Consider the following 13,909-nt stretch of genomic DNA (forward strand, 5'->3'; position numbering starts at 1 on the left):
GAAACCTTCTGAGAGCAGAAGGCTCTCTAGCAGATGAAGGTCAAACAAGATCCAAAGGCTGGAAGTTAAAGCTCGATCATTTCAGGCTTGAGTAAGGTGCACGTTTAAGAGTGACAGTAGTTAACTCTTGGGACGCTACCTGGGGGTGTGGTGAGCTTCCATCACTTGGCATCTCTAACTGAATATTGAATGCCTTTCTAAAAATCAGCATGCTCAATCACAGGGTATGGGCTGGATGCAAAAATTGATGGGTGACATTCTTTGCCCTGTGTTATACAGGAGGTCAGCTAGATGATCACAGTGGTCCTTTCTGCCCCTGCATTCTCTCCATCTTTGCTGTTTTATGAAGGTCCAGAGCAGTGTTCCCTGTAACCTGAGCACATGGGTGGCCCCCTCAGGAGAGAATGAGGTGCTTCCTAGCTGACTAGCAGAGCACCCACAGCTGGCAGCGCGTTTCTATTGGTGGTGTACATCTGTACATGCCTTGGTGCACATAAAAAAATTATTCCACCCATAGATGTAAACAATTAGAAGGTTCCCTGGTTCAGATATGGGGAAGAAAGGTTATTGGCTTCCCTCCTCATCCCCCACCCCCGAGAACCAGAAGGCTGCTGTTCTCCCAGGGGACAGCAAGCTCACACTGCTAGCCCCATCACCCTGCCTTTTCCAGGCTCCATGTTGGCTCCTGGCTAGCCCCCTTCCTGGTGTGACTGGCTCCCACCCCCCCTCCACTTAGTCCAAAGTCAGGAGAGGTTTGGGAAGCAGCAGCGGGCTGGGCAGGCAGGGTGCTTTGGGAGAGCTGGGAGGAAGGTGAGGTTGTTCCTGGGGCAGATGAAGGAGTGGGCAACAATTCATTGCTTCAAAAGCCCTGGCCTATGTCTGCTTAACACATGTGGAAGTGGCTGCGGAAGGGCTTATTGTAGAGATGAGGCTTCCCGCAGGCTTCTGCAGTTTGCTACGAGGTGGCTGGAGATGCCCCATAATACTCTCTGCTCATTAAGAACTGTGTGGATGGCAGTGAAAGGCTGTTGCAACGCTCTGTTCTCCGGTATTAGCCAGTGGAGCTGTGCTCTTTGCCAGGCCAGCTGTTCAGTACTATGGTAGCTAGGCAGCTTTGCATTCGTAGCCTGGCAGCAGTTGGGACTCGGCAGAGAAGAGCCTGGCTCTTGACAATTTCCCTCTGCTGCTAGGAGAGGCTGGCCCAGCAGGGAGAAGTGTCATGGCAATTTCAAGTGCAGGTGCCTGAAGTTGAACCCTTAAACCCTTAGCCTGGGTTGCAGAGTCCCTAACTACACACAGTGCCTGAGTGCTAATGGCTACTGCTTTAGGGGCTCTGCTCATTGCCCCATTGAGGCACATGCTTCTCTCTAGTCAAAGGCCAGATTCTTCGAGGTTTGCCTTAGCTGAGCCAGTTGTCTGTCTCCCTTCACGATCTCCTGGCACCTGGGAACGTAGAAGGAAGGCACCAGTCCCACTAATTAGTGTAGCTACTACACGTCTGCTTTCGTAACTGGCAGGGAGGGCCAGGGCATGCAGGGAGCTTCGTTTATAAGAGATCAAGATGAGTAGTGAGAGCAGAACGTTGGATTGTACCTTGGCTTTGTTCCTGTGACTGGATCCCATAATGCACTGCATCAGATAGAGCCAAGGGCTGGGAATCAGGAGAGCCAGGTACTAGTCCCAGTTGTAAAGAAGTGCTGAGTTCAAAACATCTCCCAAAGTGACCTGACTGAGGGGCGAGATACTGGCACCAGGAGCCTTTTACTCTGTATAGTTCACCAGTTCAAAATCTGGCTTTGTCTGACAGCTGTTGTGTTCATTGTGACCAAAGCTTCATTCCTAGGCCACCTGCCCACTTGAGCCGGGTGAAATATTTGCAGTGAACAGTCTTATATGTCAAATTTACCTTTTTCTTCTCCTCCGTTGCCGACGCCTTGCAGGCTTTGCTATGCTAGCGTGCAAAATGTGTTCGATGCTCAGAATCGTTAGATTAAAGCTTTCTGGGACTGTATTGCAACAGTGGCGAGCTTGCAGGGTCACTAGCACAATTGCTTTGAGCATTTGCTCTTTCTGAACTAGCTGTTCACGTTGGTGATTAATCTCCTCCTGGCAGCCCACTGGGGTGCAGTGCTATGGCTTTGGTGGGGGACTTCTCTCCCTTTCCATGCTGTATGCTTGCAGTTGGCAGGTGCCCGTGGTATTTGTCCATATGCGCTGTTCCTGAATGTTATGCTGAGCTGGAATGGTTGTGTGTGACATGGGACTTCCATTTTCTAACTGTATATTTTTCGGCTTAGGAGCTGCATGGTCAGGGCATTTCTATGTCAACTTTTGGAAAAAGCCTTAAAAATCAGAATCAGGGGCTGGAAGGTGCCAGAACAAACTTACCAAGGAGAAAACTTGCCTTGGATGAGAAAAGAGTTTAGAAATAATTAGAACTTGTTTGTATGTGTTTGTCTTGACAGGATGAAGCTGCGCTGCCTCCTGCTGGTTGCTTTGTGGCTGTGCCTGGCCAGCCTCGGCAGTGGCTCAGGTAAGAGAGCAGTCACACTTGTTTTGGGAAATGGCATGCGAGGTATTGCCTTCCACTCTTCCAGATCAGCAGGACAGGTACAAACTCATTGCTGGGCCTTTAAAGTCAGCAGGGATGGATTCATTGTTTAAAAGAAGCTTTCACATGTATATTTTCCTGGATGCAATAGTCACAGCTAAAAATATTGTGGTGAACTGGATTGACAGATTAGCTCTTTGCACTTATTGTATTGGTGCTCAGCTATTGTGCTCGTGAGCGTGGCATGCTGCTTAGAATTATCTGCTTTTGGGGTGTCTGAAAGAGCTTTGCAAAAACAAACTACACAATGCTCTGGTCACTGGCATTGCCCCATTTTACAGCTGGTAAAACCAAGAGCCTGACAGGGGGCGAATGGCTGGCCCATGGTCATGCAGAGAGGCAGGCAGGGCCGGGATCTGCACCCGAGAATCTTTCCTTCCTCTTTGGATCCGGAACATGAGATTCTGGCCCTTGAATTCTGACTTATGTCTCAGTCTGAGAACGGAACTTCTTGAAGAGGCCAAATTTGCATGCCAGCCTCATTGAGTCACGTTCCTAGCAGGAAATATGTTGTAATCCTCGCGGCCTGGCTGGCTCGCCTTCAGCTGGGCGACTCATGAAGAGGGGAATTGTGTCTGTCTCAGCCGAAGGCTTCCTATCTGGGGCTGAGGAGAGAGGTTGTGATTTACAGAAGGAAAACGGAAAGGGGAAGAACAGGCTCTAGCTTTATGAGGGAAACACATTAAGGAATCGGCATTCTTGGCTGCCAGTAGAGGTTCGGTATGTCCTTCCTGGGCATTGGCTACTTACAGAGCCCATGCTGGAATATTAAGACCCCTAGCTCAGGCCCCATCCCTTGTCCATCGAAGCCATCCTGTCTCTGCTGGGTCTTGAGAACGCCCTGCCCTGGCAGGTGGGAAAGCAGGTCGGATTCACCCTGCCTTACATTTCTCTTGCAGAATCAAAACCGCCCTGCCTGTAACATAGAGCATCTCCCCTTCCATTGCGCGGAGAGTGCCACTCCCTGGCTTGTGCCAAAAGGGCACCCTGCTGCTCTTCACCCCACTGCTAGTCAGTGAGGAATCTGGGAGACCTGAGCCAGTGAGCAAAGCCCAATTTCCTGTGGTGCCAGGGTCTTTGGTGCCAGTGCTGTTGCCACTGCAGGTGTTGCTGTGTTTGGTTAGGGGTTGTGCGAAGATGGGGTCATCAGAAGCAGGTGGTATGAGCTCAGGATGGTGCAATTGACTGATTAGTAGCCGGGACTGCTGTGTTCTCTGCCCAGCTCTATCCCTGATTTGCTCTGTCCCCACAAGGCAGGACATTTCAGTCCAAATTTTCAAAGTGAAATTAATAGGCAGCAGGTTTAAAACAACCAGAAGGAAGTATTTCTTCATGCAGTGCGCAGTCAACCTGCGGAACTCCTTGCCAGAGGAGGTTGTGAAAACCAAGACTTTAACGGGGTCCAAAAAGGAACTAGATAAATCCATGAGGTTAGGTTTATCAATAGCTATTAGCCAGGATGAGTTGCAGTGGTGTCTCCAGCTGCTGTTTGTCAGAGGCTGGAAATGGGTGACAAGGGATGGATCGCTCAATGACTGACTGTTCTGTTCGCTCCGTCTGGGGCATCACACGTTGATCTCTGTCAGAAGACAGGACACTGGGCTAGATGGACCTTTGGTCTGACCCAGTGTAGCCATTTTTATATTCTCTCTCCCACTGGTAGCACTAGGGAGGAGGTGGGAGAAAAGACTGGAAGCAGCAGTAAAGGCACTAGGGTCATAATGGGGGACTCCTCTGTATGCCGAGATTGGAAGTACAATCATGAGCTCCTACATGCCTCAGACACTTAACCAAGGAGATCTTGGAGACGGTTTAGATCTGAGCACTGTCACAAATTACTTCCAGTCCCTCCGCCCACTGGAGACAGCAGGAGCAAATGATGACATCCATTAAAGTGTGGGGTCAGATCCCAAGGCTGCTGCAATCAACGGAAGGAGCCCCATGGGCTTTGGGTTAACAATTGCTTCCCCCCACGTTTGCTCTGTCTTTCCGTCTCCCACCAGTGACTCTAACATGGTGCAGATAACGCACATAGAGACTACGTGATGGTGCAGATTTGCTTGGGAACAGTTGCAATCATTTGCCAGTTTGTAGTAGGCACAGCAGTGGAATAGCCTTGGGCTGGAACATGTGTACGAAGTTAGAATCCTGAGAACCACTCCAAATGAACAGAACCTCTAATTGCACAGCTCCCGCTGTCTGACTGAGCGCTGGCGTGAACACCTGTTTTCAGCCCACTTTCTTCTTTTCCTCTGTAATTCACACCCCATTCCCCGTGATCTTGGCTTGGGGCAGAGAGTGGGAGATTTTCTGTTCATTAAACCTTTGCATTGAATTGCCTTTCATGTCCAACTTTTCTTGCTGCTTTGAGGCTGGTTCATTATCAAGCTGAATGTGAGCTTGGGTCTCCCCTTCCCATTCGGTGTATTGCTGAAGCTGAGACCAACCAGCTCTGCTTCAGAGAATAAGGCAGCAACCGCTAAAGATGGCAGGAAGCTGCTAATCTGATCGATCAGTGGTTTTCAACCTTTTCTTATCAGTGGATCCCTAAAAAATTCTGAATGAAGTGGAAAACCCTCAGGAAATCTTAGCCATAGTATGGGACTGCAGACCCCAGGTTGAAAAAGAGCGTTGCTTCTGAGCTGGGTGTGCTGGAGGAATGTGCAGATAGATCAGAAGAAGCTTGCTGTTGTGCCTGCTGGAGCAGTCAGGCACTCATCAGCATATCCATTAAGAAACAACCACCATCACTGGCTCCCAGCCTGCTGTTACCGCATAATCCAACACACTTTGCAGGGAGGGCAGCTTTCCAAGGATACGAAACGATTAAAAAGGATGCATCTAGTTGGCAAATGGTGTCCTAGCAGATGCCAGTGGGGTAGACAGCTTATTGCACAAGCAGCTCTTTGTAATTGTGTTTCCAAGATTTTAACTATCTATGGGCAAAAAAACTGAGAGCAGGGCTGGTTTGGCAGAATGTCATTGGTCAGGAGATCTGAAAAACAAAAAACAAGAGCCGGCCAGGGTCATTTTTTTTTTTTTTTTTAAAAAACCACAAAGATGTGAGGAAGTTGGGATTAAAGTTCTGGGTCTGGCATATCTGTCATTTATCCTGTTCTAAGGGAGGAAAGTGGTGTTTTAAGACCCTGCCTCATGTGGGGAAACTGAGACACTGCATGGGGATGTGATTTGTGCAATATAACACAGCAGGCCAGTGGTCTTCAGGGTCTCAGGGTGTATCTACACTTGCAGGAAAATAGATATGGTGGTGGTTGATCTTCCGGGGTTCGATTTAGCTTAGCAGGGCTGCACTAAATCGAACTATCAGGGCTCCACCGTCGACCCTGGTGCTCCTCACTGTTGCGAGGACTAAGGGAAGTCAGTGGGAGAATTTCTCCTGTCCATCGCCTGCTGAGGGAACAGCAGGAGAAATCGATTTAGGATACATCAACTCCAGCTACGCAATTCACATAACTGGAGTTGCATAGCTTAAATCGATTTTTTTTTTTGACATAGTGTAGACCTGGCCTTAGTACAGTGCTCTATCCACTTACTTGTGAAATGCCCAGGGAAGGATAAAATGCCACTGTTGCCTTTTGAGACTGACATCACCCACTAAAGGGTTATGCACTTGCTGGCATCCATGGCCAACAGGTATCTGAACTTCTAATGAAGCCTCCTGGATTGGGGCGGGGGAAGAGTTCGGCAGGGAGCCGGCACACGCAACGCTGCTGAACGCAAGCAAATCCAGATCAGTCTGCGGCACAGATTAAATCCCTCGCGTACTGGGGAAATGATACAGCCAGCTTTCTGCCAGCCTCACAAACCCAGCAGGCTCTGCATTGTTCTGCGGCAGTGCCAGGCGAGGCCCAGCAGCTAGGGCATTCTCTGCACTGGGCTAAGAGCCATGGAATGGCTGAAGAGGAAAAACATGGCTTTTGTGTGTGCGTGAGATCAGTTCACTTGTCCTCCCATCTAAACAAAACCCAGTTCCTCAGGCCTGAAGCACCCACAATAGTGAATCTAAATGCACATCAGCCGGTGAGCGCTGGCTGCATCCTTTAACACCAGCCTGAGCCTTGAGGGAGGGTTAGAGGGGAGTCCAGCCTTGAAGATTTAAATGGAAAGGACACTTGTTTCTGCCATCCAAGTTGCGACTGATGCGCCTTGTCTTTCCTTCCTGCACCCTGAGAGTGTTTATCCAGATTCAGTCTGAGGTGCAGTCATCATCTCCATCTTCCCATGGAACTAAGGCCAGTAATCTAATGCCAGGGCTCTGTGTTGTAGTGTACAGAGCAGCTATGCTGTATCCATGTGGCCCCCTGCTTCATTTTGCCCAAGTTCACTGTGCTTTGCAGCCCACCCGCTTTTCCACGTAGAGATTTCTAAGCATGTCTTGGCTCCTGAATCCATGCAATGGTCAGAGCGATCGCTGGCCATTCCTTTGGACTGCCTTACTAATCTCTCTGGAAAATTTACCCAGCCCAGGTAATACACCTCCTTGCTGTCTGGTTACCATCGTAATGGACAACCATGGAAAAGTCACGATAATATTTTGGGTGCGTCTACACTAGCCGGCTACTTCGGAGTAGCTGGCACAATGTCGAAATAGCACACGTCGCGTCTACACGCGCCGTGTGCTATTTCGACGCTGAAATCGACGTTAGGCGGCGAGACATTGAAATCACTATTCCCATCCAAAGATGGGAATAGAGCCCTACTTCGACGCTGAATGTTGAAGCAGGGTGTGTGTAGATGATCCGTGTCCCGCTGCTTCGAAATAGCGGGTCCTCCATGGCGGCCATCAGCTGAGGAGGTTGAGAGACACTCTGTCCAGCCCCTGCGGGGCTCTATGGTTGCCGTGTGCAGCAGCCCTTAGCCCAGGGGTTTCTGGCTGCTCCTGCTGCTGCTGCTGCAGCTGGGGGTCCATGCTGCGTTGACAGGGTCTGCAACTGGTTGTCAGCTCTGTGGATCTTGTGCTGTGCAGGCTGAGTGTGTCTGGGAGGGCCCTTTAAGGGAGCAGCTTGGGGCTTTGCTGGCCCTGTATTTTGATAGGAAGTGCTTGTGTGTGTGGACACTCCGCATTTCCTTCCAGGGTGGCTCCTTCCGACGTTCTCCGTTGCTACTTCGACACTGAACGTCAACGGCACCAGCCCTGGAGGACGTGTAGACAATACGCGTCAAAGGAGCTTATTTCGATGTTCTTACGTCGAAATAGGCTACTTCGACATAGTGTGCTAGTGTAGACGTAGCCTTTATGTGCCCATCCACCAAAACACCACTACCACCACTACCAACACACAATTGTCCAGAAAGGTGCAGATCATTGACCTGTGTGTGCCCAGAACTTTAGTATTGCTATAGGTTTCATAGAATCATAGGGCTGGAAGGGACCTCAGGAGGTCATTGAGTCCAGCCCCCTGCTTCAAGCAGGATCAACCCCAACTATGTCATCCCAGCCAGGACCTTGTCAAGCTGGGATTTAAAAACCCCTAGGGATGGAGAATCCACCACCTCTTTAGGCAACACATTCCAGTGCTTCACCACCCACCTGGTGAAGCAGTTTTTCTTAATATCCAACCTACACCTCTCCCTCTTTAACTTCAGACTGTTGCTCCTTGTTCTGCCATCTGACACCACTGAGAACAGTTTTTCACCATTCTCTTTAGACCTCCTCTTCAGGAAGTTGAAAGCTGCTATTAAATCACCCCTCAGTCTTCTCTTCTGTAAACTAAACGAGCCCAAATCCCTCAGCCTCTTCTCATAAGTCATGTGCTCCAGCCCCTTAACCATTTTTGTTGCCCTCCGCTGAACTTGCTCCAGCACATCCACATCCTTTTTATACTTCGGGGCCCAAAACTGGACACAATATTCCAGATGTGGCCTCACCAGTGCCAAATAGAGGGGAACAACCACTTCTCTAGATCTGCTCAAAATACTCCTCCTAATGCACCCTAATATGTTGTTAGCCTTCTTGGCTACAAGGGCACACTGTTTACTCATCTCCAGCCTTTCATCCACCATAACCCGTAGGTCCCTGTCTGCTGTACTGCTGATGAGTCAATTGGTCCCCAGCCTATAACAATACTTGGGCTTCTTCCACCCCAGGTGCAGGACTCTGCACTTCTCCTTGTTGAACTGCATAAGATTTCTTTTGGCCCAGTCCTCCAATTTATCCAGGTCACTTTGGATTCTATCTCTACCCTTCAACGAATCTACCTCTCCCCCTAGCTTTCTGTCATCCACAAACTTGCTGAGGATGCAATCCAATCCCTCATCCAGATCATTAATAAAGAGGTTGTGGCGATCCTCTTGAAACTGACTGCCATCCAGATATTGAGCCATTGACCACTACCCGTTGGGTCTGACCATCCAGCCAGCTTTCTATCCATCTTCTAGTCCAAGGATCCAATCCAGACTTCCCTAACTTATGGGCAAGAATGTTGTGGGAGACTGTGTCAAAACGTTCGCTGAAGTCGAGATATATCACATCCACTGACTTCCCCGCGTCCACAGAGCCTGTTACCTCATCGTAGAAGCTAATCAGATTGGTCAGGCAAGACTTGCCCTTGGTGAATCCATGTTGTCCACTTTTGGTCTTTTTCCCCTCTTCCAAGTGCTCCAAAATGGATTCCTTGAGGAGTTTCCCTCCCTTCTGGCCCTGCTCTTTAGAGGACTAAAACGAACAGACCATCACACAGCCCCAAGAGACATAGTGAAGTCAGGAGCAGCTAGGGCGCAGGGCAGAATGGACTCCAACTCATGGAACCCTCATTTACAGTACCCTGATATGCTCCCAGGACAGCCCTCCCTGCTCAGAGGAGGGAGAGCACGCGCTTCCCTTATTGAGAAGCGGAGAAAGGGAATGAGGCTGTAGGCTTTCTTTGGAAAAGAAATGTGCCTGAAGCCAATAGCAGTAGAGCTTCACCATGCATTTAGCAGGTAGTTGGCTTTGTTAACTACTCTGAGGTCTTGAGCTTGTATAAATCAAGTAGTCCAGGCCTCATGGTTCTAAGGAGCTTAGCAATGCACTGGTCACGGTTGGCCCTGACGATTATACCTGTGTTCCATTCGGCTTTGACCAAGATGCTAGATAGCTAATTCCCACCTCCATGTTGGACTTACAGGATAAGGTTTTCCATAGCATTTAGTCTTGCCTTAGCTCTGCTCCCCAGGAAGTCCTATTGGTGTTTTACCACTGATTTCACTAGGAGCAGAGTTCAACCAGCACCGGGCACATTTGAAAGTACCACGCAGGGAGTTGAAAGGGAAACAGTTGTTTTAAATCTAGTTTTACTTTTCACTCTTTAAGTTTGCTTTCTGCTCTCAAACAGAAGAATACCAAGGAGCCTGGTGGCCCCTTAAAGACTAACCATTTTATTAGGGCATACGCTTTTTTGAGCAGGGGGTGTGCATACAGTGAAGTGAGTTGCAGCTCCTGCCACAATAAAACTGACAATCTTTGAGGTGCACTGACCTCCTTGTTATCTGTGCTGAAACAGACTGACAGGGCTGCCTCTGAAACCCGCCAGATTGAAGAATGACAGGACAATGTTCAACTTGGTGTCCATGTTGCTAAATTTCTCCTGCTGGTTTGGGTTCCTCACCCTTCAGGGAAATGCACATCCCATTCTTATTTGCCTCTTAAAATCCCAGGAAAACATTTATCTTCAGATTGGCCACATATTTCAAATCTTACGTGTAAACAGTAGCACTAAGGTATGCAAGCTAGCCTTGCTCAGTGTAAGGGTTGTGGTAGCCATGCTCTTCATCTTGTTTGTATTTTAAATGTCAGCTTGGGGCCAAAATACTTTCCACTGTCCCTCCAAGGAAGAGTATGGGCCAGACAGGCTTGATCCCTACAAGGCAACAGGAGACAGAGGGTTGGACCAAAGAACAGAGGTCTTAGGGCACTGCTTAGCAGTACTCCTCTGATCTCTGCATACTTGAGGGCCTTTCTGGCAAATTCACTCGTGTGTGTCTGAGTGCACTGCTGCGTCAGGATTGGTTTTCTGTGTGACTCACTGTGGTTTTGTGGCTTAGCATGAGTCGGAAGCCTTGCGCTCCTGGCGCCTCCCCCAGACGTAGCCCCGTTTGCTGCATGTGCACAGGCTCTGGGGAAGCATGCAGGGCCGGCTCTCAGAGGCAGGATGTGTTGTCATGCCATTGCTTTCCCTCTGTGGGCAGAGGGGAATTGGGAAACATGGCAGTTCGCCAGCACAGCGGCTTTGGGGTTTACTTGCATTCCCTATCTATATGATTAGGGAACTTCCACGCTGAGGCAAACTTGGAAATAAGAGAGAGTCCTGTTGAAAGAACAGCTCACCTTTGGCCCATTTTTACTCCTTTCTCATGTTGAAGTGGAATGTGAATTGACTCTGGCTTCTGCCTCTGCCAGCCCCTGCGGTCAACCCCCAGTCCTCCTGTTCTGTGACGTGCGTAGCCATGGAATGCGTCTCAGGACTCTGTTCATTTTCCCACGCTGGTCTGGAGCCCCCTCTGAGCCCTCTCTCCAATGACGTGCACTGTGCCTCGTCCCATGCCAGCTCTGCAAGTGCCTAGCATTCTGAAGCCAGCGTTCTAGCGCACCTGTGTGAGGGGACAGCTCTGTCTCCAGGCCCCCACTAGACATGTTGATTTCAGTGGGACCAGACGCATGGCCAGCTGTTCTTTTCTGCCCGTGTGGAAGCTCAGCTGTCTCTTCCTTCTGGCCCTAGAGCGGTGTGATGACTGGGGAGTGGACACCATGAAACAAATCCAGGTCTATGATGGGGAACCCGCCAGGATCAAGTGCCCGCTTTTTGAGGCCTTCCTAAAATACAACTACAGCACAGCTCATTCAGCTGGCTTAACCCTGATCTGGTACTGGATTGGGCAAGGCTGGGACTTGGAGGAGCCAATCAACTTCCGTCTCCCCCACAACCGGATCAGCAAGGAAAAAGACTCCCTTTGGTTCCGGCCTGCCCTTCTCAATGACACTGGGAACTACACCTGCATGCTCAGGTAAGCAGCTCCGTGGGGCGAGGGGTGTTGGATGTTAGGGAACTCAAATGCCTTTTCCATAACAAGAAAATTGTGTTGCTAACTTAATAACTTACTGTCAGGTGAAGGCCACTTGCATATGAATTAATGCTGAAAGATTGTGACAGCTACTAGAATTCTCAGTGCTGAGCCAATTTATATTATAATCACGCTTAGCGCCTTGGAGACATTAATGCACATATCTCTCATTGCTAACTGTGAGCGCCCATGCAGAGAATACAGTCGAAATTCACCTACCCTCTCCATTAAGGAGCAATTTCCAGCTAGGGCAGTGGTTCCCAGACTTGTCAGCATCACGCCCCCACCCCCTTTTGATTTTTGAGAAACCCTCGTACCTCCCCACATCCTCTTTGCCATCATCCAACCCCAACTTTTAACAAAATATTCAGTTTGTAATTTAAAATAAATAAAAAAACTTGATACAAAAATGTTCTTTAAAATTAAAAATAAGCACAAATGGTTTTTCTTGGCCCTTTGTGGGTGTCTGGTGCAGCCCCCACTGGCCAGCTGCCTGAGCTCCATGCCAGCCGCCAGAGCTGCCTGTGCCAGCTGCCCGCCTGCCCGAGCCCTGTGCTGCCAGAGCCACTCACCCACCAGCTGCCGGGGCTAGCTGCTTGCCAGCCACCAAGGCCAGCTGCCTGCCCGCCTGCCTGCCAGACACCCGAGTCCCGTGAGCCAGCTGCTCGAGCCGCCTGCCTGAGCCCTGCGCTGCCAGGATCAGCCACCCACCCACCAGCAGCCCAAGCCCCATGCTGTCGGGGCCAGCCACCCACCTGAACTATGGGCCAGCTGCCCAAGCTGCTCGCCTGAGCCCCACGCTGCCAGGACCAGCCACCCACCCGCCAGCCCTGAGCCGCCCAAGCCCCGCACTGCTGGGGCCAGCGGCCCACCAGCCACCTGAGCCCTGCACTGCTGGGGCCAGCTGCCCAAGTCGTGCGAGCCGTGCAGGCTGCCCCTCTGAGCCCCTCCCCTCCCCATCCCCAAGTCAGGCACCACCAGCCCCCCACTCTTGCCCCATCCCCCTCCCCCAAACCAGGTACCCCCAGCTCCCCATCTAACTCATCCTACTCCTCCTCCCCCTCCCCCAAAATCCACACTCACTAACCTTTGAAGAAGGCAGTTAGCTCTATGTGGGTCTTCACTGGCTGCCTGCCGGGTGGCCCATGTAAAATGGCAGGGGCTGAGAGCAGGAAGCAAAGGCCGGCTCTTTTTTGGGGTGGAGAAATTGTGGGTGTAGCATTCAGCTGTTTTGAAATAGGTCATCTATACACAATAGAACCTATTTTAAAGTAGAAATATCCCTTTCAAAATAGGTGCTATTCCTTGGACAATGAGGCTTACCAATTTCACAATAAGACACCTGCTATTTCAAAATTACTTGGAAACACCAGTTGCATTGTATAGGTGCTTGCAATGTTCTTTCAGAATATCAGCTGTTATTCCAAAACAACTTTGCTCTGTAGACATACCCTTTGGATGCTATGTGTGCCTCAGTGTATCTGTCTGGAGTTTTCTTCCATTGTGTAAATACAACAATTCCAGCTGTATATGTCCCATCCAAGCTGTGATTTCCATGCCTTAGACTCTGACTTTTAACTGTATTTTGTTTGGTGCCTTATAAATGAACTAGACTAAGCTAATCACGTTTTCCTCCTCTGTCCTTAGAAACACAACCTATTGCAGCAAGGTTGCTTTTCCCCTGGAGGTTGTTCAGAAAGACCAAGGTTCGTGCATCAGCCAGTCAATAAAACCCACTGAAGAACTGTTCTATTTGGATCATGCTTACGAGACGATAGTTTGTCCCGATATTGATGGCTTTTATCCTCCCAGTGTAACTCCAACAGTCAACTGGTACAGGGTAAGGAAAGGAATAGTTGGACTTTAGCCTCGGTCAGACTGTGTTGCAAACTGTTCAGCTCTTGTCCCATGAGAGCCAAGAGGCCAAATTTTCCCCAAACTCCCTGATGCAACGCCACTGAAGTCCATGGAGCTGCTGCTGCAGTTCTGATCTGTTAGAAACTGGCAGTAAAATTTCCCTTGCTGGCAGTGTTGCACAATTGGGGCCTCCCAAGGAAGCATTTAGCTTCAGGGTGGCATTGTGGAGAGGGTGCAAGACGGGGATTCTGGAGAGGTTGGTTCAGTTCCTGGGTTGTTGAATGTCCAGGCCACATGCCTACTGGGTGCCTCAGTTTCCCCACTTGTAAATTAGGGCTAGTGACCTCCTGAGTAAAGTGCCTTGACCTCGATTGCTGGACT

The 13,909-nt window shown here is 49.8% G+C and overlaps 1 protein-coding gene across 2 annotated transcripts in view; it reads left to right on the forward strand.

Annotated features, from left to right (window-relative positions):
* IL1RAP (interleukin 1 receptor accessory protein) overlaps positions 1–13,909 on the forward strand; it is a 59,559-nt gene that overhangs the window by 21,264 nt on the left and 24,386 nt on the right. For both annotated transcript variants that reach the window (XM_075004214.1, XM_075004215.1), the window contains exons 2-4: positions 2,466–2,533; positions 11,329–11,614; positions 13,319–13,511. In XM_075004214.1, the coding sequence (XP_074860315.1) occupies positions 2,467–2,533; positions 11,329–11,614; positions 13,319–13,511 (546 nt within the window). In that variant the 5' untranslated portion in view covers position 2,466. The remainder of the gene's footprint in view (positions 1–2,465; positions 2,534–11,328; positions 11,615–13,318; positions 13,512–13,909) is intronic.

The sequence above is a fragment of the Carettochelys insculpta genome, chromosome 10, assembly GCF_033958435.1.
Source record: "Carettochelys insculpta isolate YL-2023 chromosome 10, ASM3395843v1, whole genome shotgun sequence".
NCBI classification, from domain to species: domain Eukaryota; kingdom Metazoa; phylum Chordata; order Testudines; family Carettochelyidae; genus Carettochelys; species Carettochelys insculpta.